This window comes from Melanotaenia boesemani, chromosome 15 (genome assembly GCF_017639745.1).
Source record: "Melanotaenia boesemani isolate fMelBoe1 chromosome 15, fMelBoe1.pri, whole genome shotgun sequence".
Taxonomy (NCBI): domain Eukaryota; kingdom Metazoa; phylum Chordata; class Actinopteri; order Atheriniformes; family Melanotaeniidae; genus Melanotaenia; species Melanotaenia boesemani.
This window is the reverse complement of record NC_055696.1, coordinates 26,847,613-26,873,518: the sequence shown is the minus strand read 5'-3', so window position 1 is coordinate 26,873,518 and position 25,906 is coordinate 26,847,613. Positions and strand designations below refer to the sequence as shown.

Below are 25,906 nucleotides of genomic sequence, written 5' to 3'. Positions count from 1 at the left end.
TGTGCTTAAAAGGATGGGTTTAGGAAAGTGTTTGATGGGGAAAAATATGGCACATGTAAATTAGACCATACAAATAATTATATATATATATAAAAAATATTATTCAATCACAGATGCACAAACAGGTTAACCTCACTGAAAAACCAAATCACAAGTTTTATAATTTGTTCTTCAGCATTATTTTGCAGAAACACATTTGGTGGTTTTACGACTTTTACATCCTTGTCATTAAATGTAAACAGCGTGGACAGGAAACATCACAAATGTAAGCATATATATCCTCTTCTTTTGGAATCATATAATCCAATCCACTTTATTTATATAGAACATTTTAAAAACAACAGGGTTACCAATGTGTTGTACTTTTTAAAACATAATTGGAATACTTAAAAAGACATAGACATTCCCCACACAGCCAGGACATCTGCACTTCTAAAGACAAGGTTCCAAGAATTTACCAAGGCTAGAAGACTAAATAAAAGAAAAAAACTAAAGCACACTAAAAGCAATAAAATATTAAGATATAATAAAATAAATTCAAATGATAGAAGAAGAGAAACACTTTAAAATTAAAACAATAAGATACACTAGAATAAAATGACAAGAAATTATAGGACTAAAATTACTTAAAAATCCTATATTGGAAGGTTACATCACTTTTTTGGCCCGACTTCTCACTTCAGTTGCACTTTCATAAGCATCACATTTGTCTATTTTTGGCCACTGCATGTTTGAGAAGTTTTAAAGTTTCTCTTTTCAGTCACTGTGAGGCTCTGTTCAGTAGTTTTGCCTATTTCTGTGTTCACAGTATTTTTCTGCAGTTATTATTAACATGTTATTTTTTTATTGGACAATATTTATTTTTTTTAATAGACAACATGCTAATAATATGTACAAAATCCCTTGAATCATTTCTGAGTCTTTTCCTTTGTAGACAGAGGGATTGGTGACTAAATGGATGATCATCCTTTTTAATTACTGTCTGACTTTTAGTCACTTTGTTTGAACTAAACTTTGCAGAAAACTGCTGCAGTTAGGCTGGAAACACTACTAACATGAAGCTGTTCTACAAATTACACATTAATGGAAAAGCGTTGAGCAGGAAAGTTCAGGTAATTCACAACAATGCAGTCCTGGTGTATGAGCGTAAGATGAGTCAATTTTACCTGGTACTGATTTTACTTTGTATGTATCATCATGACTAAATGTGGTATCAGTTACGTATTTGTGTGAGTGTGTGTGTGTGTGTGTATATATATATATATAAATATAATCTTATAAAAAAATAATTTTAAAAAAGGTTTTTGGGAGCAGGTAGATTCACTTTATAACCAGATCAGCTCATTTCCATATTTATTTTTAATTATGAGAGTAGTGTATTTGTGTGATCTCTATAACCAGTTTTGTGAATGATCCTGATTGCTCTTTTTTACATTATGGATAGTGAACATTTTTAAGTATTTCCCTAAACCTCCAAGCAGTAATATAAATATGGTAGCACGAATGTGAAGCGAGTTGTAGTCCAGAACAAGTTTTTCTTAACACAATACTAAAATGTTTAGTGAACGTTTGTGTTGTACATGTTCAATGTAAAATTTCCAATCCATTTATCATCTATCATAACCAGAAGAAAAATATTTTCATGACCTCTAACAATGTCTATACTATCTTTCTGTATTTGTGCTTAAACATTTGGGTTGCAGTGACCAAATATTATTTTAGTGTTACTTAAATTCAGTGATCATTTGTTTCTATCAAACCACCTCTTTAGTTTGATCTCCACAGAAGAAAAAACGTTAGTGTTATTCGCAAATAATAATAAATGCAATACTTCTAACACCTTACAAATATCATTGATACAATAGAAACCATTTTAGACGCAATACTGACCCCTGGAGGACACCACAAGCAATGTCCAAGCACGAAGACGTTTGTCCTCCCAACTTATTTTCCTTTTAATTTCAAATATTTAGTTATAATTCAAAGTTAGATAAATATCTGAATTAACATACATGAATAGAAAAAAACAACTGTGCAGCAAACAAAAGAAATACACAGCTGGACGCAGAATCTGGCCCAATGTGACGCTGCGAGCCTAAAACGTCAGTATACTGTATACAGATGAACGGCACTGCCTGATTATCAGCTCGTTAAGTTGGTTTTCGATATCCAAAAACTTTTAGAAAAAAATATAAAGGAAAGCAGCAAACGCTGAGAAACGCTAAGGGTTTATCAAATTATTCGAGCACGCGTGGACTTCCAGTGGAACTGTCACTTCAGAGTAGTTACGGTAATTCTCCTGTGGGTGGCAGCACTGGACCTGCCGAGAAAAAGAAGCATCTTGCATCTTCAAACGAAGAAGAAACCTATCCATCACAGGCTAACTGCTGCTACTTAGCAGTCAACATAAACAGTGGTACATCTCTGGTGATACTGGATTATTTTATTGTTTTAGTCTTATTTTTCATTCCAGTTTTACTGGAAAGTTGCTACCCAATGCGGTGACGTATAGTCAACATGTTTGTTTGGACCGTGGTTTTACCGAGGCCTTGATGTTGTCCTGCTAACAGATGGTAAGAAATGGGTTTGACTCATAGCTAACTTGCTATGCTAACATCAGTCAATGCACTATTATTGTGTTCCCGTCTTTTAAAATGTGATTTACTCTCCTGTCACATGCATTGCATCTGATATTTCACGCATAGTCTTTTTTTATTTTTAATCGCTCCTGAATATTTTCTGCAACGCAGCAGATCATGGGCGCATCGGATGATGGAAGAGTTGACCCAAATTTACGTTCCGTTTCCCGCTGTACCGGCAGAATTTCATCCAGAAAACGTTGCTTTTAAACATATCTTTGGCTGTGCTTGAATATCTGACTGTTAGCTTAGATAAACCCATGTGTGTTTGTTAAGTTAGAGGCCTTTCTTAACATCCGCCTCGTATTTGTTCTCCAAGCACCATTTAAGCGAAACAAAAAGTTTTGGCCTATGATCGTCAAGAGGCCCAAAGGTGGGCGGTTCTGCTTTAGCACCTAATAATGGTTCAGACTTTATTGATATAAATGGTCATTTGTGCCGAAACAATTTGCTGTCAATAGTTTTTATCATGGTTATTCAAAGCTTTTTAACAACCCCATTGACACTGAGAAAAGAAGAAATAAAAACAACAGTGGGTGACAGGTCTGAAAATGGCTGAAAATGACCTTATCCTGCCACCTTTACCTTTATTATTTAATTTCAAGGAATTGAACAATGTTTTCTACAAGTTGTTTTTAAACATGTATGTAATTGGGAGGCAATACGCCGGCTGCAGGGTCACAGATGTTTTAGACAATGTTGAGAAAGGAACAAAAGGACAAAGAAAAAATCATAAAAGGTGTTTTGTTTATATATATATATATATATGTGTATGTGTGTGTGTGTGTGTGTGTGTGTGTGTGTGTGTGTGTGTGTGTGTGTTTATAAATAACTAAAGTCTTGTAACCCATTAGGACCATATTTGTGTCTTGCAAATTTTCATTGTATTTTTGAAAAGGCTCTAATGAAATGGGCCCGTGATGAGTTTAAACTGCACATGTTTTTTTTTTTTTATTTATTTATCTAATATATTCATTATGTGCTTGTGTTTAGCAGTGGCCTCAGCTATATTAATCCAGGGACTGGGAAACGGCGCATGTCTGTGTCCCACTTTCTGCTCTAACCTTTCAAGCCCGAAGCGAGACTTGTGCCACCTCATGCCATCCCTAATTTTAAAAACACAACGACTCCTGGTGAACATAACGACCTGATTGTAACAGTTCAGTGGCTTTAGGAAAGTTCTCTGGTTTTTAGAGGTTGTTTGCTTGTAGATCTGATTGGGTTCAACTATTTAAAAGAAAAACAAGTCAACAGTGATTAAACTGAAAAATAGATGTCTCAGTAGTTATGCTCATAATTACATGGTATTTTCTTTTCTCCCCTAGTTTGCACAGAATTGCAAATGTCCAATTTATAGTTCTGGTCAGCAGTCATCACAGCAGTGTCCTTATAAAAGGAAACTTTTCTTTCATTTTAACTCAGATTAGCTTAAATTAATCTCAGAAACCAGCTCGCACGGAGTTTGTCCACTTTCTCATCCTATGATCCTCAGCAATTTATGGATAATTGTCTTGAAAATCTTTTTCTTGAAAAGAAAAAGCTCAGTATTTATTTATTTATTGTGGAGTTGGAGGAAACTTTTTCAAATCCAAAAGAGCCAGTCGGGAGCATTTTTTTCATCTTATATAGTAAAATATTTAAAGGAATTTTGACTTTTCTATCTTCATGAGCTTTTTGATGTCATGCATATTTACTCAGGCTTTCTGCTTGTGTTGGTTTTCCTCACAGCCAATGATTCAGCTGGAGAAGCCGGTGCTGACAGGTACCATGCCGGTGGTGTGGCCCACCATCCTTGACCTGGGCAGAGATGAGTGCAAAAGAGTCCTCCGTAAACTGGGTAAGATAAAAACAAATACAGAATAAGTGTAGACCTCTTTAGAATATGACATCATGTTTACAACAGTTAAACTGGTGTGAGTGCCTTTATGGCTGCAGTTCTGCCTGGTGTTGATGTGTGTGTGTGTTTTGTCTCCAGAGCTGGAGGCGTATGCTGGGGTCATCAGCGCTCTGCGTGCTCAAGGAGACCTGACAAAGGATAAGAAGGATCTGCTGGCAGAGCTCACTAAAATCCTTGGGTAACGGTTTTAGTAAACCTCCACAATCTTGTAAATTTGGAGAAAAATAGCTAAATCTGAGGACAGAACTTGCTTTATTTCAAATGCGCCTTTCCCTTTCCCCCACATCCTCCCAGCATCTCAACGGAGCGCCATCGTGCAGAAGTCCGCAGGGCTGTCAATGATGAACGCCTCACCACCATCGCGTATCAGTAAGTCAGCAGGTGGCCCTGTTTGTGTCATTCATTCTGATCGGTTCTTTACAGGATGTAGAGTAACGCAGCTCCAGTTATTCATTTGAGAAAATATTAATTTTCTTAAAGTGTATCGTAAAGTTGATCTCAAAATGCAGTCTACATATCTCTCAGGTGACGCCAAAAATAAAATGTCAGGGATCTCATGAGTACTTGATAGCCCAATTAATCACAGTATGAAATGTCACAGTTAATTAACCTTACTCTTCAATATTGTCGCTTACCATAAAGGATCGTGTCTGAACCACATTAGTGAATCAGTGCAATGAAAACAAAGTTACACAACATCTGACTACCGCTTGTGTTGGTTTGTTTTTGTCCCATGGGCGTGCCAAAGTGGGAAGCTATGGCAAAGTTATTCCCTCCAAACTAACGGATGTAGTCATCCGTGTCAGATTTCTTGGGTTATTAAAGAAAAAAAGTGAGGTATCGTTGTGGAGGACGACTCACCAGCCTGTAAACGACCTGAGCGCAACACGAGTTATTCAGCATTTACTTAACTTATGGATAGCTGAGCCATTCAAACATGATCAGCTTGGTGGGAAGTCGATGTTTATTTTTAGTCGTCAGTGTCTAATGGAAAACTTATAAAATTTCCTGTATCCGGTCAGTATTATTTATGTCTCAAACTGCAGTTAGATGTTTTTCCTGGCTTTCTAAATTCTCAACTCTGGTTGAAAAGAAATGGTGTTTCTAAAAAGACGTCCAGGTAGAGGTCCTGTAGCCTTTTCCATCTGTTTAACCTGAGAGAAATCTAGAGTTAATACAGGATTATTTATTGTTAACAGAGTGGGGGAGATTTGGTTGGAATGAGACTTCCTGCTTGCTTTACTTTGCTGGTGGTTTGATGGACCTTGTGGTTGCTTTTAAAAGCCAGTTAAAACATATCTTTTTAAATCTGTTTTTAAATCCTTTCTCTTGTTTTTTTATGCATTGTTGGCTCTTGTGAAGCAGGTTGTGATTTTTATATCTTGAAAGGCACTTATAAATAAAGTTTTACATACTTTCCATTTTATTTTGTTGGCATCAGAAGATAGAAATAAATACAACTTAAGGACTTAAGGTTCATGTGATTTTACACTTTTATAGTGTTGTGAAATTAATTACCACGTCATAATCATGGTAATCATAATGTCATGAATATTTCACTCGCAATAATCGTACCAATCGTACGTAAAATCATGACTTTCCTAGTAGTAAAATTTTAGTTTAGCTCAGCATCATTCGTGTTTCCGCTGGGAGAAAATTTGGTTGCAGGTTCACATTTATTATCTTACGTCTGCAACTATAGTTATACTTTGATAACATTAAAAGCAAATATTAAGAACACTGTAATGGGTAATTGATTTCCTTACTTTTAAAGCTGTACGAGTAACAATCTACTAGAACCTAGGACGAGTTTTAGGTGTGATAACAGTCCGCAGTGTGGCTCGTGTTCACTGACCAGTTCCATGTGCTTGGTTAAGTTGGTTCGGGATTTTGACAGACAGTTGCTTCACCCAGTCACTGCTGAGCATGTTTGGCACCATATGGTTTCTACAGATGACTTTCCAGATGGTTCTGAGTGAGGAATTATGTGGTTTGTTTTACTGAAACAACCATCTGGTTCAGCAGCTTAATAATTTAGTCAGCAGTTGTTAAAAACCCACTAGTTTTAGTAACTGTGGTAAACATCATCAAAACACTCGTACTGTCGTTTTGGTCTCGTAATGTAGTAAAGCTTTAATATACATGTGTAGGATGTGAACAGAATAAAAGAGTCCTGAAGGAGCGCAGTCATGTTCAGAACCAACAAACATGACTAAATCAACAGCTATGGATTCCAAGGGATTTATGTTTCAAGTTCACCTTGGAGTCCACACAGACTGAATTCTAATTATTCTTCCTTATAACACCTCCATCCAGTCGTTTTTAAGCTGAAACATTCCCATCATCCTCAGCTGTGTGTTTGCTTAAATGCTAATTGGAAAAATGGCAGTATTCCCATAAAACTGAGCCGGAACTGTTCCAGGTGAAGGATGTGGTGATATGTTTGTCACTTCGACCTCGTACTGTTAGAAATCTGTGTGGACAACAAAATCCAGGCAGTTTCAAGAATTTAGGAAGATATTTGTGAGTGTTGCTGTGCTAGAAGTCCGTTAACCAACCAGTGAGAGCGCTGCATGGAGTTTGTTTATTTATTAGATCCCCATTAGCTGCTGTCATTTCACAGCAGCTACTCTTCCTGCGATCTCCAAAAAAATCATTAACTCAGTACATCCATTAATTAAAATACATAACATAAAGCACACAACCATCAAACACAAAGAAACTAGCTCAAAGTACAAAAATAACATCTATAACACAGAAAGCTAACAATGGCATTTTAACTACATTTCCTCTCCAAACTAAGAAATTACATCATCTCACCACTCTTAAAACAATGTAAAAAAAAGAAAGAAAAGAAAGTCAATAGTTCACTTCTAAACAGACAATATTATTCCTGCCGAGTAAACAGAAGTAGTTTGAGCTTCTTTTTAAAGCTTACCACATCATTTTCTAAAACCAGGAAGCCTGGTAATGCATTTCATGCCACCATTGCTCTGTAATTCATTGTCTTCTGTTTTAAGTTAGTTTTACACAAAGGCAACATAAAACGACCTGCTGACGTTTGCCTCGCTAAATGATTGTGTTTCTGAGAAGAACGATTATCTTCTGTACAATAATTCGAGTGTTTTGTCATAACTACTTTTTTTTTATTAAACATGGAGTGATGCACTAATCTTTGGCACCTTCATTGAAAAAACGACTCCAGATGAAAAGGAAGTAAAATGTGATAAAGAACAAGTTTGTAAATAACAACAAGGAAGAAAACTGAGTTGAGCTGAGTCAGTGGGAGTCTCGTTTGTTTAGCGTGTCCATTAGATGTCATCGTGTTTGTGTCATATGGACTGAAACATGGTTAAAAAAACAACTGCAGCCATGATTGTGATTTAAAAATGATGCATCGCTTCTTTTCCAGCATGTCTGGTCCCAACAGCTCGTCTGAATGGTCCATTGAAGGACGCCGGCTCGTTCCTTTGATGCCGAGGCTGGTCCCTCAGACGGCTTTCACTGTCGCTGCTAACGCTGTGGCCAACGCCACAGCCAATCAGAATGCTTCCCTTCTTCTGCCAGCTGAAACGGGAAACAAAGAAGGTAAAGTCATGAAAGGAATTTGTATGTCACCGAGGCTTTGCCCACCATCTTTTGGAAAGATGGTGGGCAGGAACGAAGAGTCGTTACGCCTGGATCATCACAAGCTGCTTAACAAAAAATGAAGTTCAGGTTTAGATGCGTTGCCAACGGTTTCAGTCTCAGACACACTGATTGTTCTGATATGATTCAGAAATCAAACATATCTGTTTGTTTGTGTGGATTCATTCCTGATGAATGAATATATTCTGGGATTTCTGAAGAAAAAAGAAAGTTGTCTAAATAAGTAGGATTAAATAATTTATTCAATACATTTTGTTTAAGCAAAAGAAGCTAAAAATATTAAGGCAAGCAAACATATTTAAAAGTATATTTATTTATTTATTTATTACAAGAAGAATAACATGAAACAAAAACTGGATGTGAAGCGAGTTGCAGTCTGAAAGCTGTGAAACCAGTGAACAGTCCTGAATGTGTGACCCTTTGTAAATGCAGCCATCTTTACTTCTGCTTACATAAAGCCCAAACTGTCCTTCACATCCACCCCACGCTCAGCCAGAAGCTCATCAGCTGGAGGAGTTCCTGCAGAGCGCTGGTCTCTGACACAAATCAGAGGAAAGATGAAATACTCTTCAGAAATTCAGAAAAAGACAACGGCCACTGCTGAACTGCTGTAAACGGAACGTCAGAGGCCTGTACGGCGAAGCTGGATTTTCTCTTATCCAGGCAGCTTCAGGGCCAACTCTGGGTTTTATGTACTACGAAGCTGGTTCACTTCTTACCGGGGTCAATCACCATGGTAACTAATGCTGAACAGCTAACCTGCTCCAGAGCAGGTTATGTTCTGGATAAGAGTTCAACGAGTATAAAGACACCACCTCCTGACCAAGCAGTTCTTTTTGAAGATGGCCGCGCATTTTTAGAAGATCCCGTCGATGTTGGCGCGTGTATTGTGAGAGGAGGCTTAGGAGAAAGAGAGTTTTTAGAAGCAGATGCATCCTTTTGATGAAGAAATGAAACCTTGTCACTGACCGCTTTGTTTTTGACTTTGTTCTTGACTTGTTCCCAAGTCCGTTTAGCTCCACTAGCGTTGCAGCTGAAATAATGACATTAATAATAATGGTCATTCATGGCAGAACTGCAGAATCATGAATTTATGGAACCACAAATACTTCTGCTGTCATGGTGAAGAATTAATATTCCAACACAAATGCACTCATATGGGGTGCTGAGCCTCAAAAGAACTCATTGTAAATTAGAAGTACCGCCAAGCTATTTTAACCTTTGTTTTTTTGGGGTTTTTTTGCCATTGTGGGCAGTATCTGTTGAGTTAAAAGCTCTAATGGCTAAATGATCTCTATCCCAATCACCCCCAAAATGTAATCGCTTGTTCTTCATTCCGTTTCTGACATTTCCTAAAAATTTAACCAAAATCTACCCATGTTGTTTTATACTGTGTTGCTAACAGGCAGACAGAAAAACATAACCTACACCTTGGCAGAGGTTTATTAAAAAGGAAAGTGAGGAAGCTCTGCCTGAAACTATTGTGCTGTAATAAAGGGAAAATGATCAGAGTGATGTCCATTTATATTGTACGATTAATTAATATCGTATAATTTCACCAGGTTATGCAGTTACAAAGTCAACAGTTTTCTGCCAGCATTCCCTCCTCACTGTTGCTACGGTAACAGTGTTGCTTTTGGCCTGGATGATGTGTTTACATTCTTCATATCTCTGAAGAATAATTGTCTGCTCCTCCATGGTGAAGTAGCTGCTCTGCAGGGTTTCTCCACATCTGTGATTGGTCAGACGCCGCAAACTCCGCCCCTTTTATGTGAGCGTGCACTGATCTAAATGGAAAACCTTGAGCTGAATTACCAAGTTGATAACTAGCGTCGTTGTACTGCTTATCCAGATCATGAATGTCTGGGTAAGTCAACCCAGGTAACAGAGAGATATCCAGGATATGTTAATCACGCTTCGTCATGCAGGCCTCTGTTTCCTCAAAACAGCTGGTCTGTCCCAAAGTTTTGTGTGTTGATGACATCGGTGTGCATTCTCTGTTAGCATCACTAAAGTTGCTTTTTGGCCCTGCACATTAAATGATCTTTGTGTGTGCTGTCTTCTATGCAGTTGTTGTATGTTACTCCTACACAAGCACAACCTCCACTTCTACCAGTGCTACAGCATCGAGCGGTCCCATAGGAGCCACAGTGAAATCTCCACGACCCGCCAGCCCTTCATCCAACGTGGTGGTGCTGCCCAGTGGGAGCACCGTCTACGTGAAGAGTGAGTGTCAACAACCTCAAATTAGCTAAACTAACTAAATGAACAGTTTTATTCTCAGCAACAACATGACAGCTACACATTAAAACATCAGCATTTGAACACATGTTCTTTATTTATACTCTGATATGCAAAATGACGATGGATTGGATACTTTCTCTTATCTTAAGCTTATTTTGGCCAAACCTTGGGGAATGTTGGCCAGAGGTCTTTGCTCCCTTTATATATACCCTCTAGAACAAAATATTACGACCAAGGAAAAGAATAGACAATTTAATGAAAACTGCATTTAAACTGAAACAGGCTGCTCATCAAATTATAAAAAGTTTAAAAGCATAGTAAAAAAAAATTAAACAAAAACAGAGCCTAAAGTTTAAAAGTAGGAGTAGTTCTGCTGTTCTTGTTGGAACCTCCATTTAGGGATGCTCGATCTGAGTGTTTACAGGAGGCCGGTGGGAACATTACTCCATGTGATGGCTACATGAAGGACATCCAGAGTCTGGAACTGATGTCCGGTCTTTAAACTTCCCTTGTTGTCCATCTCCAAACGTTCTCAGTGGAATTTAGATTGGGATGGTTCAACAGAGCAACGTTACTCTACTGGAAGAAGTTCTTCATCAGGCAGGCATCTCGTTGACGTGGTCATTACCGTTACAAATGGCCGCTGCATCATCTCCACATAACCAGCCGCCATTTGACGCCCCTGCACAACTAAAAGCAGGAAGAATGGAAGAAGCACCTAGATCATGACACCTCCAGTTGGATCTTTTTCTCATAGAATAAACGCAGGAAGAACATAAAAAACCAATTGCTGAACCTTTATCCCTTGAACACTTTAAACAAGCAAGTTTATGGTGTTGAAGGAGACCTTTGAAGACCTTTGTTTTCTTTATGCCCTGAATCAAATGGCTGAATTCCCTCATCCACATGCCATTCAGCTCTGCAGAGGCCTGGTAATGAGCCAGTCATTTGATTCTGGTGTGTTGGAGGACAGATACATTTAAAGTTCAGGATAGTAGCTTTCGTAGACCGGACTTGGACACCCCTGACAGATCGTTTTGGCCGGTCCACAACCCAAATTAAGGCCTTTACTAAAGTTAACTGCAGTCCAATAACCATAAGACGGTGTCTGTGTGAGGAGCTTGTTTTGGCCCTACCACCATGATACTCAGGATCTTCTAAGAAATTGTTCCTGTCATGTTCAAAGACCAGTGCAAAATGCAAATACCTGCCATTTTTCACAGGACAATCTACTGATTGTCCTGAAGGGGGAACTATAAGACCAGTCTAATTATCATTGAGTGATTGCACCATAAATCTTCTTCTAAAAGCAGCAAACTTATTAAATATCTTTATGGACATTTATCTGGACTTCTGATTTAGAAATGATCCACCCAGTTCCAGTCTTTAAACTGGTTGGCAATCTGGGATCGAAGCCTTTTCAACACATCGTCTCTCAGGATGAGTTGAAGTTGTTTTTCTGTGTGCACCAGCTGGTCTGAAAGTGTTCATTCAGCAGCATAAAGAGACATAAATTATTACTAATAATATCACTTAAACTTGGAGAGTCAGTTTTACAGAGTATTTGGTAGAACTGCATAGGAACTTGCCAGTGAAGATATCACTAAAGCACTTCGTATGCCAGTAAAATCCCTCATGTTACACTCCATTCCTTGCAGGTGTTAGTTGTTCTGATGAAGACGAGAAGCCTCGCAAGCGAAGACGCACAAACTCGTCCAGCTCGTCTCCGGTGATGCTGAAGGAGGTTTCCAAGGTGTCCCCGCCTGTATCCAAGAACATCACCCTTCCTATGAGTGGCAGCCCCAAGATGAGCAACATCATGCAGAGCATCGCCAACTCTCTGCCGCCTCACCTGTCCCCCGTCAAGATCACCTTCACCAAGCCCGCCATCCAGACCACCAGCACCACCACTCAGAAGGTGAGCTACACTTCTCCTTTGCTTCAAGCTTTCAAAACGTGTCTCTCCTACACATTTAAACTCTGGTGTGTTTGATCAGGTGATCATCGTAACGACATCCCCCAGCTCCAACTTTGTGCCCAACATCTTGTCCAAGTCTCACGCCCACAACAATGCCACCATGTCCAAGCTGGGCTCCACCTCCATGCTGACCACGCCCACCCAGAAACAGACGGTGGTCTTCCCAGCCAGCCCCTCCCCCAACACCATCGCTGTGACCACTGTGGTATCGTCCACGCCGTCAGTGGTCATGTCAACTGTGGCTTCATGTAGGTTTTTCCTGTAACAACAATAACTCAAACTTTCTATCAAATTAACTTTGACTTTAGAGGAAGACAATTTCTAGTTTAATTACTCAGCGTTTGGCTTATATAAAAGCAGATTAGGTATAAAATACTATAAAAAAATATTTTCCTCTACTCCTACTGTCATTACCAAAAGAAAAGCACTTGTGTAATCCAAAGTCAGCTTTGTAATATCAAACAGTAATTACGTTTTATTATTAAATGACAGATTGAGGCTGAGTTCTATAAATCCATGAACTTTAACAGCAATATGATGAGAGATAAGTTCACCACCATGGATCATATTTCACACATAATAACACAGACACTCAGCACAGACACTTTCATTGTGCTTTCACCACTCCGCAAACTTCTACATGCCAGTCTAAGAGTAACCATGGTGGATCGCTCAGTAACTAACCTGTACAAGTTTACACAAGTTAATTTAGAGGAAGGCTACTAATGCTCAACCAGACTGATCCTGGTTCATTTTGTGCATCTTGCTTCAACTCAGTGAAACATCAAGGAAACATTTGCAGCAGACAAACAACTAACATTAAAATACTGTCAGTAACATTGTAATTGTGACTTACTACACTTTGTAAGGATGGATTAGAGTCAGACTGAGTCTGATCCAGCTGCAGACGTGGGAGGGGCACATGAACCTGTGCTTATAGCAGCTCTTACTATCCTGCTAGGTCTCATCACATTCCTGGAGTCATTCAAACTGCTGGAAGTGGTTGATTCTTGCAGCGTTACACTTTATACATGTTCCTTCTTTATGCTATCGCTTGAACACTTTCTTTACTACTAAGTCATTAATGCTAGCCAAAGACTGAGCACCAGGTACCACAATAACATTTTCATATTTGGCTAAAGGTTTAAACCTGAACTAAACTAATATCTGCCACCTTCTATGGACATCAAATTCTTGCATTACTAACTTATTCCGTCTGCTAACTGGTTGCTGGATTGTTACTTTATTGCTAGGTACTTTTACTATTTTGGCTGTTTATAAATAGAATATTCAGACAGAAAGTGATAGTGCCTGAACAACTCATTCTGTCTGAATAACCCTCATGTTGCTGCTATTTTCTGACATGGTGATGCATGCAGCAGCTGCTGGGCCAGAAAACTGCTTTAATTTCCCACTAAGCACTTTTCAAATTAGACAGCCAGTAAAGAGGGCAGAAAAATCCCTAAATTTACCGACAGTTGTGTGTTGAGGTGAATTGAAGTGAACTGAGGTGTGAACTTTACTGAATAAAGGGGATGTCAGGTTTGCAAGTTGAAGCAAGAAATGCACTGGCTGTCCAAAAATAAGTCACACACACTAATATTTCTTTGGACCTCATTTATCTTTAATCCCAGCAGCATTCACTGTTTCATTGTTTCAGTACGTTTCTGCAATGTTGCCAGATTTATTTCTGTCCAGTGTTGTATTAATTTTTCACCAAGATATTGTGTTGATGAAGGGAGGGTTCGACCATTGTGCAGAGCCTTCTCCAGCACATCCCAAAGACTCTCAATGGGGTTCAGGTCTGGACTCTGTGGTGGCCAATTCATATGTGAAAATGATGTCTCCTGTTCCCTGAACCACTCATTCACAATTTGAACCCCATGAATCCTGGCACTGTCATCTTGGAATATGGCCGTGGCATCAGGGAAGATGGAATAACCTGCTCATTAAGTGTATTCAGGTAGACAGCTGACCTCATTCTTTGGACACATAATGTTGCTGAACCTAGACCTGACCAACTGCAGCAACCCCAGACCATAGACTGCCCCCACAGGCTTGTACAGTAGGCACTAGGCATGATGGCTGCATTACTTCATCTGCCTCACTTCTTACCCTGATGCTCCATCACTCTGGAACCAGGTAAATCTGGACTCATCAGACCATATGACCTTCTTCCATTGCTCCAGAGTCCAGTCTTTATGCTCCCTGGCAAAATGAAGTCTTTTTCTCTGATTAGCCTCTCTGATTAGTCATTTTCTTATAGCTACACAGCTGTTCAGTCCCAATACCATGAGTTTCCTTCACATTGTTCATGTAGAAATGTTTTTACTTCCACCATTGAACACAGTCCTGAGTTCTACTGCTGTTTTCTTCTTCGCCAAAGTCTCAGTGATCACGATCACCAGTATTCAGGATGTTTTCTGACCACTTCCTGGAAGACGACACTTCCCTACTATCCTTCCAGTTTTTAATAATGTGTTGAATAGTTCTGAACCCAGTTTTAGTAGTTTCTGCATCTCAGATGTTTTCTCTGTTTGATGCCAATGATCTAACCCTTCTGACACAAATTAACATCTTTTCCACAACTATGGGATGTGTCTTCACACACGTTTGTTCAAATTAGTAGCTGCTCACTACATTGGTTAGTTTTTCCCAGATGAAACATCTTCCATGTAGTGATGATTAGCCTCCCATTATCCAATGGGCTGCTCTTACCTAGTTGCTTAGATAAATCCAGGTGGTGACTTTTTGCAGTGTGTTAACTGTTTAAACAAAAAAACAAATGCAGTTATTAAAGATAGATTTTACCTAGAAACAAAGCAAATATAAGATTAATTCGATATTTAGGTCAACAGCAACAAGCTTCTTCTCTTTATTCCAGAGGGTGCTGCATCCTTCATTTCTAAAAACAGCTTGACAATCTGGACACTGACAATAAATTATTGTATTCTGTTATTTACATTTTACACAGTGTACAGTGTTACACATTTTTCTGGTGTTGGGTTGGTGCTGTAGCCTCATGGTCCTTGCTCGCTCCTGCAGGTGCAGCCTCAGCTGGAGTGAAGGTTGCATCAGCCAGACTTCCTTCACCCAAGACCCTGGTTGGCTCCCCGACTCAGATCCTGGCTCAGTTCCCCAAGCAGCAGTCCCCCAAACAGCTACAGCAGAGCTCACCTTTAGGAGCTTCCAGTTTGGGTCAGTCCCAGACCACCACGACCCCACCAGGAGCCAAACCCACCATTCAGATCAAACAGGAGTCTGGTGAGCATTCCTCTTCTTTTTCAGGTTTTTCCATGCATCTTTCCTTTTTATATATTATTTTATTTAAAATTTTCTATAAATCAGCAGATGTCCACTGCGTCCAGATTACGTGACTGATTTCAAATGATGTAGCAGGAACACACAGCCTCACCAAGTCTCCATTTCAGTCTTCGTTAAATGTGTAAATGCTATAAAATATAACCTTTAAATTAGGGATGTCAAATAATTAAAAATTTTTAATCAGATCAAGCACAGCTTTCAAATGAATTAATCATGATTAATCACCATTCGCGACTATGCCTGAAATTAGCCTGTTTTTACTGTATTGTATCAACAGAAAGAACCAATGCTTACAAATATTTACTGTTAATTGACCTTCTCTTGGGTAAACGTCAGATGTCCAATGGTCATTAAATGCAGCATGTAATGTACTTCTATATGCTGTTCTAAAACATCTCTACCATGTTCTAGATCATACTTTTTTTATTAATTATAAAAATAAAAAAAACAGCAGATGTGACGTTAAACTGCCAACATTGATGAAGAAACTGATAAAACTGATGATCTGGATAAAAACAGGTTTTCCTTTTATCATTGAAGTGTAAGTATTTGTGCAGCAGTGATAAAAGTTCTACAACAGCATCACCCAAAGTAAACACCTGCTGATAAATTATATAATTGGCATTAGTTGATCACTTTAGTTGTAATAATCAGTTCAATATTTCATAAAATCTCGACCTAAAAAAGGTCTACTTTGTTCCCCCCCTTGGTCAGTGCTCCTGCCTGGGCCCCTGTCAGAACTCTTCTAGACCCGCCCCTGCATAGCTGAAATCCTTTCCACAGCTACTTTGTCGTCAGCTACATGCTTTACTCAGCTGCTGTGTTAGAGAAGGTCCTGCCAACAACAATAGTTTGAGGTAGATATGTGATGGTGTGAACCATGACCTGCTAGTTTCCTCAGCTGATCCATAAACACACGCAACAAAAGAGAATAGTCGATCAGCTGATCACCGACAGCCGTCATCAATCATGGAGCAACATGAGAGGAGAGGGAAGAAGCAGCTGTAGCAGAAACGCGAAGACTAGCAGAGATCCTCTAGAGCAGACACGTTGGTGCAAAATGCACGATAAATTTAAAAAAGAATGCAGGAAAAGTGCGGGTGTGGAACCTTCTCACTGCGAAAAGAGTTTGTCTTAATACACCCCTATTTTCCACCAAGGCGACATCCATGGGTCGCTCTATTAATGCTGTGTTTGTTCTCAAATCCATCCATAGAACCAGCCGGCTGATCTTTTACACCGCGACGCTCCACCTCCCGCCGTCATGAAGAAATGATGGATGTATGGGGATTATCATGCCGCACATGCGTTAATTCCATTAAAAATTTTAACGCAATTAATTACATTAATTAACAACGTTAACGCGTTACTTTTGACAGCCCCAGTTTAAATTGTGTTGAAAGGCTGAGTAAAACCATAATTATTTTTCATGTGTATTACCATCACGCTTGGTGCAAGTTTGGAGGAAATAATCAAAATTACAGTAAATGACAAGGAAAGCAATTTTCCTTAAATTAAAGTGCAATTAAAGTGCTGCCTCCTGTTGGACCACAGGTGGACTGAACAGCCTGGAGCAGTCGGGGCTGTGATGCGTCTGTTTGTCTTATGGTGGACATCTTGTGGTGACACCTGATTGTTTTGTAAATACTTGCACAAAAACACCTGAGACATTTGCTGCATTTTGATGTAAAGAGTTGTTTATTGCTTTGGTGTTTTGTTAAATTTGTACATGAGTGTTTTATATTTGCATTTTAAATTAATAAAATTGTTAGTTTACCATGTTTGTGGCTTTTCACACTGAAAAATCTAACTTTTCCCACTAGGATTGTTTATCTTTTTGGTAATTTAGGCCCACTGTGTTAGTACAGTAAAAAAATATAAAAAGTTGACTGTAAAATGTAAAACCTCACATGTGAGGTTGTGCTAAAAAATATCACAAACAATGTGAGAAAGTGTTTTAAAGCTGCAATATAAAGGTAAAATCAAAAGTAGTCAAAAAGAGCCAATTATACTGGCAACCCCAGAAAAATACTGGCAAACAAGAAAATGTTATATCCATGTATGCTTTTGGTTTTTGTCTGTTTGTTTCTTTAGCAAAATAAATGAATCTTCATATTTTCCATTAGTGCAGCAGTATATTTATCTTCTTTTGTGTGTGCAGGGGTGAAGATTATCACTCAGCAGGTACAGCCCAGTAAAATCCTGCCTAAGCCTTCATCAGTGGCTCTGTCCACCAGCAACTCTTCACCAATCATGGTCGTCAGTAGCAACGGCACCATCATGACCACCAAGCTGGTCACTCAGCCGACAGGTTGGCATCCAGACCTTTGAATCGTTCTTTCCTCTGTATATCTACTAGTGTTAAGTCTTTAAACACATATTCACCACATTTTTATGTCCAGCTACTCAAGCCACGTACACAAGACCCACTGTGAGTCCCGGCATCGGTGCTAGAATATCAGCCTCCAGCAGCGGCGCCACCTATGTCAAGACCACCAGTGGCAGCATCATCACTGTGGTCCCCAAGTCTCTGGCCACTCTGGGAGGGAAGATCATCAGCAGCAACATTGTGTCTGGTGAGTCTGTTGCATTGTTTCCATCCTCTGATCAGTTTTTCATCAGGTATTCTTTGACCGAATCGAGTTCTTTTTTTCTGCTGCAGGCACAACAACGAAGATCACCACGATCCCCATGACGTCTAAGCCCAATGTCATCGTAGTGCAAAAAACCACAGGCAAAGGAGCTACCATCCAAGGCCTGCCGGGCAAGAATGTGGTCACCACGCTTCTAAACGCTGGGGTCAGTCAGACTACACTTAAAGTGGCTCTATTATGCTCATTCCAGGGTCATTCTTTTTAATGTATGTCCAAAAGGACAGGAATCAATTGAGCATTTTTCACAAACCCCTTTATTTATTTATATCGATCCTTTCCGTAAGCCCTCAGATCAGCCTCTGCCAGAAACAAGCAGAATGAGACTCTTCCGCCTTAAGCCCCGCCTCCCCCCGATGCAGGCTGTCTCTGAATGGTCAACTGTCTGGAGTCGTGTTTAGGACTGCGCACTGTTTTTGTCATAGTAACACCGGCAGAACAGAAGTAAAATAAATCCTCAAAAAACAATGTCAACACAGAACATACAACCGTATATGTTCGAGCCCGAATCAGACCTCGAAAACGAGAGTGAGTGACTTAGCAACCTGCAGGGACTCAGCAAACCTATATATATATCTATAATTACTCAATTTAATATCTTGTATATTTTTTCATTAAATTATTTTATATTCAAATATTATCTTATTATTTTGTTGTTTTTTTCTATTTTGCAGCAGATCACAACAGCAGTAATCTAGGGGCCCCTTTTCCCAAGAAAAGGTTTATATTTTGTTCTTTTATAAAAATGAAACAGCCTGTTTTTATTCATCTTATTGTCATGTTGACATGTAATTACGTCGCTTCATGTCTCTACATGCCGCATGCACACACAGGTGAGCTACACTCCCACCAGCAGAGAGTGAGCGCAAGTTAGAAACTGTTGCATCAACCACCTGTAAAACAGACAGAAATATTTGCTTTAATAATAACGTCTGCTCAAAAGAGCAGCTGGAGAAGTTTCCTGGTCTGGTGTACGAAGAACTTCATGTCTATCTGGAAACATGCACAGCTGAACAATCTGTCTTCTCGTCATTATCGTCATTTCTGAGGCAAATTACAGCTTAAAATGGACGTCTCGCATTTAGCTTCTATCTAACATGTAAACTAGCTAGATACAGTAGCTGCCTGCATACGTCTCCATGTGTTTTCCTGGTATCCTAAAACAACAACATGCACAAGAGTTTTCTGAATCGGGGGGTGCGTTGAGCTTCATTCCGACCAGCAGACAGAGCGCTACGAAGAGAAACCCACGTAGATGCTTAAAACCCCTCTGTAATAGTTTATACTTGATGTTTGCAATATAGCCATTTTATGTATCATACATAAATGTCTCGGGATACATCAAGTATACCTGATATATAGCCCACCCCTCTCGCCTGCCAAAACAAAACCACCTTAGTTCATCTAGGAATTAGTAAAATAATCCTAGGAATGAGTTAAGTAATGTCTGATGAGGAACTTTGCAGAAGTAGAAGCTAAAAAAGTGAACCTGAGCAGTTTGCCAAATGTTTTAATACACAAGTTAATATTTTAGCAGAGGTTTTAGAGCTGGAATCAAAATTTTCACCACACAACAGCAAAAGTAAGACATGATTTCTGATTCTGGCTGCTAGCTCGCAGAGTTTCTGTCCCACAGCGATGAGACAGACATCTGTGTTATCAGCAGAGTCTCTGCTCTCATATGGCACCTTGTTTGTGTGGTTTGCTTGAAGTGGAGAAATTAGCAGAAGCGTTAACGCAGACAGTGGTGTTCTCAGGTTTTTCTTACATTCCAGTATAATTGCTTGTGCTCTGAGCTGTGTTTGGTTTGAATGCCAGTGGTAGAGTCTTTTTGCTGAGCTTCTCCCTGTCATTCTGGTTTGCTACATGTTAAGATTGCTAGTGACTGCAAACATCTTCTCTACTGCACAGATGTCATGCAGCCTTCTGTATAAGGGGCTCTCATTAAGAAAAGGTTAAAACAACCAGTGGGAGATTGATGGCGTCTCAAGTTATTTTTAAACTGTTTTCACGTTGACTGATAAGGACCTAATTTATTCTTGTTTGAACTTGTCTGTAAAGTTGGCCTCTTTGCATCATGCTTTTTTCTCTTTTATTTTAAATGCAATTCTTGTCTGAATTAATGAAATCTCAGGTAGACTTGAGTAAAATGTGGGCTGTGTGCTTCAGGGTGAGAAGAGCCTGCAGGCTGTTCAGGGGACCAAACCAGCCATCATCACCGCCTCCAGGCCCATAACCAAGATGATCGTCACCCAGCCTAAAGGCATGAGCTGCGGATCCCAGTCCACCGCCACCAAGATCATCCCAACCAAGATCGTTTACGGCCAGCAGGGCAAGACACAGGTGAGATCTGATTTTTCTCACATCAGCTGTTGTAATAAACTTGGTAATAATTGTCCTTGTGACAGTAGATCCTGGTTAACCACAGGTTGTGGAGGTTGTCATAAGACTGTTGACAAACATCAAGTGTTTCTTCATATGATCAGTTGAAGAACCACGAGGTTGTGCAAATGCAGAGGAGCAGGTTTAACTGTAAGAAGAAATCCAGATAAGATAAAACCTTATTCCAGGAAACAAAGTCTTCAGAAGAAGACTTGTTCTTTCTAATGTGATCAATGATATCTTGTCAACTTCCAGTGAAGCAAAAGCTGTGGGTTGAAATATCTGTTCCTTAATCTACTTCCTATATTCAGGGACAGAAATGAGCCTTTAAATAAATGGACCAACTGTGATGTAGACTGCAGCATGATATGATCATTTTTCCGGCTCATGGTTTTATAATGCTGACATTGAGTTTCATAATAGCCCTTCACCTGTTTGCACATCCAGCAGACATTAAATTGGAGATGTGTCTCGGACTGTCTGATTAAAGTGAATTCAGTATTTCATGTTTTGGTTTTTTTTAAATCATCATTTATTTTATTTTGAACACAACTTAAAACAAACATGTACAGAATAAAAAAGGTACCAGGCAGTGTCCATATTGGAGCAGTGGGGAAGTGGTGGCCTAGTGGTTACAGAGGTACGCTGGAGGAACTGGGTACAAGTCTCTGAGCTGGCAGCTGAGGTGAAGCACTGTGGGCCCCTGATCAAGGTCCTTAACACCAACTGCTGCCTGGGTGCCAGAATCTGGTCTGGCAGCCCACACATTCTGGTTTAACTAGGTTGGGTTAAAATGCAGAGAACTAATTTCCCAGTTGGGATTAATAAAGTATAACATACAATTTAAACAAATTACATAATAAGCTTCAGTATCAGTTTGGCACATTTTCTTCACAATTCAGACTCCATTTAATCCTTAGTTCTCAAGGCTGTCAGTAACTACAGCAGTAGCTGCAGCCAGGCAGTACTGGGGGAGTCGGCAGAGCGGAGCTTGACAACAGACACATTTATAACGACGTTGTGAAATTAAGAATGACTCAGCATCTCTCCAGTTTCAGATTAAGTCTGTTTGCAATGTGTCATGATGGTGACTTATGCTTTAATGGGTCGGTCATGCTTTTCATTTACATTGCGTTGCTAAAGTTGTGCTAACCTAGCTTAAGTTACTGCTTGCGTGTTTATGTTAGCAGTAAACATCCCTGTGGTTATGCCAGCCTAGCATAGCATTAGCTAACAGCTTAAAAGCCAGTAAGTAACTTTAGAAATAACATAAGTGCACAAAATATTAGCGAGTACTTCATCTACTGTCATGATGTCACTCTTAGTTTTACTTGGTCAGAAAATACTATAACGTGCCTCAGGCTGTAAGATCACCGTGTTGTTGTGGAGTAACATGAGTTCCTGACATGTTTTCACATCTGAGAAAAGCATCTCTGGTTTTTATTTTGGTCCATATGAGTCTTGACTTAATGGCAAAGAAAATAATGGAGTAGAGAAAATGTGATTTAATGATAAAGGGCATCAGAGGGCTGAATAAATAATGTTTTGTCAGTAACTTCACTTATAATTGTGCTTATACATAGCATACACCTGTGGTCTGAATCTCAAGGTGAATATTAATGCTCCATAGGAAGAAAAATTCACAATGCAAATTAAAAAAAAAATAAAATTACTGTATTCATATTTTTTTAAATTAATTAGCCGATTAATTTGTAATCTGATTTTTTTTTTTTCTGCCAAATATCGGAATCGGCATCAGCCTCAGAAAATCCATATCGGTCGGGCTCTAACTCTTAAACTATAATCCCTGTCTTTTTTTTCTTTTTGTTTTTTAAATTTGAATGTTTCCTGGAACATAAGAGCTGTTTTTAGTTTAACTAAGGTCCCCTAATGCTTTAAAAAATAGTGTGTTTGTTCCCCAGGACCCGCATTGTACTATTGTGATTGCTCTCTTCTGTAATATTAATATAATGGTTGCAGGTTACTTTTCTAAGAGTTACTCCAGACTTTCAGACCGTAACTCAGATACGGTACTACCAGAGATTAATACAAAAAGCATCCAGATTTGTAATCAAGTACACAACGTGTTTTTCTCCAGTACTACAATGGTCTTTATTTGGGCTTTCCTGCAGATTTTATGGTCAAATGCAAGGGTGGCCAACGTCGGTCCTCAAGAGCCACAATCCTGCAGGTTTTCCAAATTTCCGTCCTCCAACACACCTGACTTAAACTAATGAGTCATTGTGCAGATCCTTATAGGCTGTTGGATCCATTTAATTTGAGTCAGGTGTGCTGGAGCAGGGAAATTTGGAAAACATGCAGGATCGAGGACCGACGTTGGCCACCCCTGGTCTAATGTCACTCCAAGAAACTTCATTTCAAATACTCTTTCTATTAAATGTTATCAATTCTTATTGCTACTGTTGTATGTAAAGGAATATAAAAATGTCCAAACAGTCTCTTCATGGCAAACCATTGTTTTAATTTTCTCACGTCTATGATCACCACCTCCAAAAGCTGCTAAAAGTTCTCTCCAGTACAACAGATACTTTTGTTCTCTGTGAAGACGATGTATTCAACATGTTAGACACTTGATGTAAGTCATTCATACATACATTATAAACTATTTTCTATCTAATGCTGACACCACATGTTATGCTAAACATGTTTTGTGCTTATTTCAGTCAGAGTTCATTAAAAAAAGTCAGCCTTTTACCAGCTCTGCATTTAACTTGTGTTGTTTGGTCATGTGCAGGGTGAACTCTTAACAGTCTGAAATATAACCGAGGTCCACAGTAGTGAAGAACAGCATACCTTTTAGGATGTCTCTTTTCTCTTTCTCTGTCTCTTTCTGCCATTCATACTAGACTGCTAGACAGTCAGAAATCACACACTTAACTATTTCAAATAAACTCCAAAAGGCCTGTAGTTCACAATTAATTCATGTCTGTTTCATGTTAGAAACAATGATCCATAGTGCTGAATGAAAATGACGGCTATGTCATATCCTATACTCTTTTTTTTTGTATGAGCAAATTGCACTAAAACAACAACAACAAAAAAATCTTGTCAAGAAATGCAGTCCTATTTAAAGGATTTTTTTTTCTTAAACGCTATGCTAGTTACATTATAACCAGCACAATGTTGTTATGCTATCGGTTTAAAAACTTTTTTTATTGGTAAGGTATTACATAATTGGCTTTATTACATTTGAAATAGCCTAAATTAAAAACTTTTTGGCTGTTATTTCAATATTGGTTGGCACATTTCTTTAATCTTTAACTCTTCATACTCAGGTAAAAATATTGTTTCAACTCATTTACATTTGCTTAAGTAAATGTTACATAACTCCTCCAAAAAACTGGAGACTGGTTTATGTTGCTTTTCTTGTAACAGTGGAGACATTCCCAAAGTCCTGCAACCGTTTAAAGCTGTGTCCTTCGACTAATTCTGGAAAATGCTGCGTTAGCTAATGATAGACGGACAGATTGGAAAGAATAATTAGACATCAGGTAGTGCAAGGTTTCCAGTAACATCTCTTAGAGCCAACAGTGAACACATGAGGAACAACTTGCTGTAAATCTGCTCCGTCTACACAGCTGCCTTGTTACTTTCAATAATTTAGGCTAAAATTGATCTCGATTCTGAGGAGGCATCAGTGCTATTTGCATCTGGAGTATTTTCCCTATTTTCATTTCTCATTTCAAAGTTTCAGTTTTACTCTTGCCATTCTTGTGTTTTTTTCTTAGTTTTTTACTTTAGATGAGTCAGCACATTTTGAGTTTCACAATACTCACACCATGAGCATCTGCTGCTAACCGAACCTACAGTTTGTGGTTTAGTCAATATGACAGCAGGCCTGTTTAATTAAAATTGTTATATCATGTGGAAAAAATGATCTTCATACTTGTCCTCATTCATTTGTTTAAAAACAGTTGGCTGAAACTGACAAACATCCTGTCTCTCCATTGTTCAAGGATTCATTTTCAGTAAGTGGCTGTTATTCTTTCTAGGGGAACGGTGAATTATTAATATTACAAGGAACACTGCAGGGTAGTGGCCTTAAAAATAAAAGGCTAATCCTCATTTACTAAAATGTTATCATTGTAGTTGCCACTCTGTCGTAATGTTCCTAAGATTTTTGTTACTTTTTGTTAAGTCCTCCAGATTTATTTAAATATAAAACTACGTGTAGTACCTGAACCCTTTTAATCCCAGTAAACATGCAGACATGATGTTTCCAGGAAATCCTCAGTTGTCAGATTATGAGGCTCAAATTAGGCAAAATGAATCAGTAGATATAGCAGCATAAAGGCCAGAAGAAGAAAGCAGAATTTATTACTAACAGAACTTTGTAGAAATAACACACAGATCAACAGTGACCAAGCCTTTTCTCATCAGCACATCTTTCTCTCAAGCCTTGGCTTTCAGGAGAGAAAATATTGGCGTTGAAACAAACACACAACAGAAACTATTTACATATTTACACTTTTTTCTCATTTCCAGTTATTTCTGCTACAATTTACCTGCTATCCTCACAAAACCAACTCCAACTCAGCTGCTTTTTGGGGCCATCGTGCATCAGATGTTCTTGGCTTTATTCCAGCCACAGAGGAACATTATTTTTCTTCTTTTCAGACACACATAGAACTTTCTGCTCACTTGTTGATCTTTGGCTGCTCCTGATTGGACATTACCGTCAATCTAAGCTGATTGGTAGAAAATTTGACAGGAAGTGGCTTCATCATCGTTTCCAGGTCTAAATAGAGGTCTCTTAGCAACATAGTAGTGATAGCGATTTTTTATGATGAAAACGTGATAAATAATGGTGTTATCCTGGATCATTGTGGATTTACCATATAGTCTCTGAATAAAGACTACATTTTTGGGCTGGATTGTAAACCTCCTGGACGGTATATGAATGCCTGGAAAACTTCCATAGATCAACTAAAGGGTAAAATATCCATCACAATTCACCCCACAGAGTTACACACTACCGCTCCTGAAACACTGATGATGATAGAAGAGATGGTGCCCAGGGTTGCTGGCGATCTTGCAGAGTTTTAATGGTTAACTTTGTTTTGTTTGCCTTCCTCTTCTATACATTATTGTACAAACTCCAATCAGTGCTGAACGTCTCCCA

General features: G+C 38.9%; 1 protein-coding gene across 2 annotated transcripts in view; it reads left to right on the top strand.

Annotated features, from left to right (window-relative positions):
* Positions 1-2,352: 2,352 nt before the first annotated feature.
* Positions 2,353-25,906, top strand: part of emsy (EMSY transcriptional repressor, BRCA2 interacting) — a 42,898-nt gene continuing 19,344 nt past the window's right edge. For both annotated transcript variants that reach the window (XM_042008518.1, XM_042008517.1), the window contains exons 1-13: positions 2,353-2,573; positions 4,368-4,476; positions 4,615-4,714; positions 4,831-4,905; positions 7,949-8,124; positions 10,255-10,410; positions 12,087-12,346; positions 12,426-12,654; positions 15,452-15,670; positions 17,892-18,041; positions 18,133-18,306; positions 18,393-18,529; positions 20,551-20,724. In XM_042008518.1, coding sequence (XP_041864452.1) covers positions 2,571-2,573; positions 4,368-4,476; positions 4,615-4,714; positions 4,831-4,905; positions 7,949-8,124; positions 10,255-10,410; positions 12,087-12,346; positions 12,426-12,654; positions 15,452-15,670; positions 17,892-18,041; positions 18,133-18,306; positions 18,393-18,529; positions 20,551-20,724 — 1,962 coding nt within the window. In that variant the 5' untranslated portion in view covers positions 2,353-2,570. The remainder of the gene's footprint in view (positions 2,574-4,367; positions 4,477-4,614; positions 4,715-4,830; positions 4,906-7,948; positions 8,125-10,254; positions 10,411-12,086; positions 12,347-12,425; positions 12,655-15,451; positions 15,671-17,891; positions 18,042-18,132; positions 18,307-18,392; positions 18,530-20,550; positions 20,725-25,906) is intronic.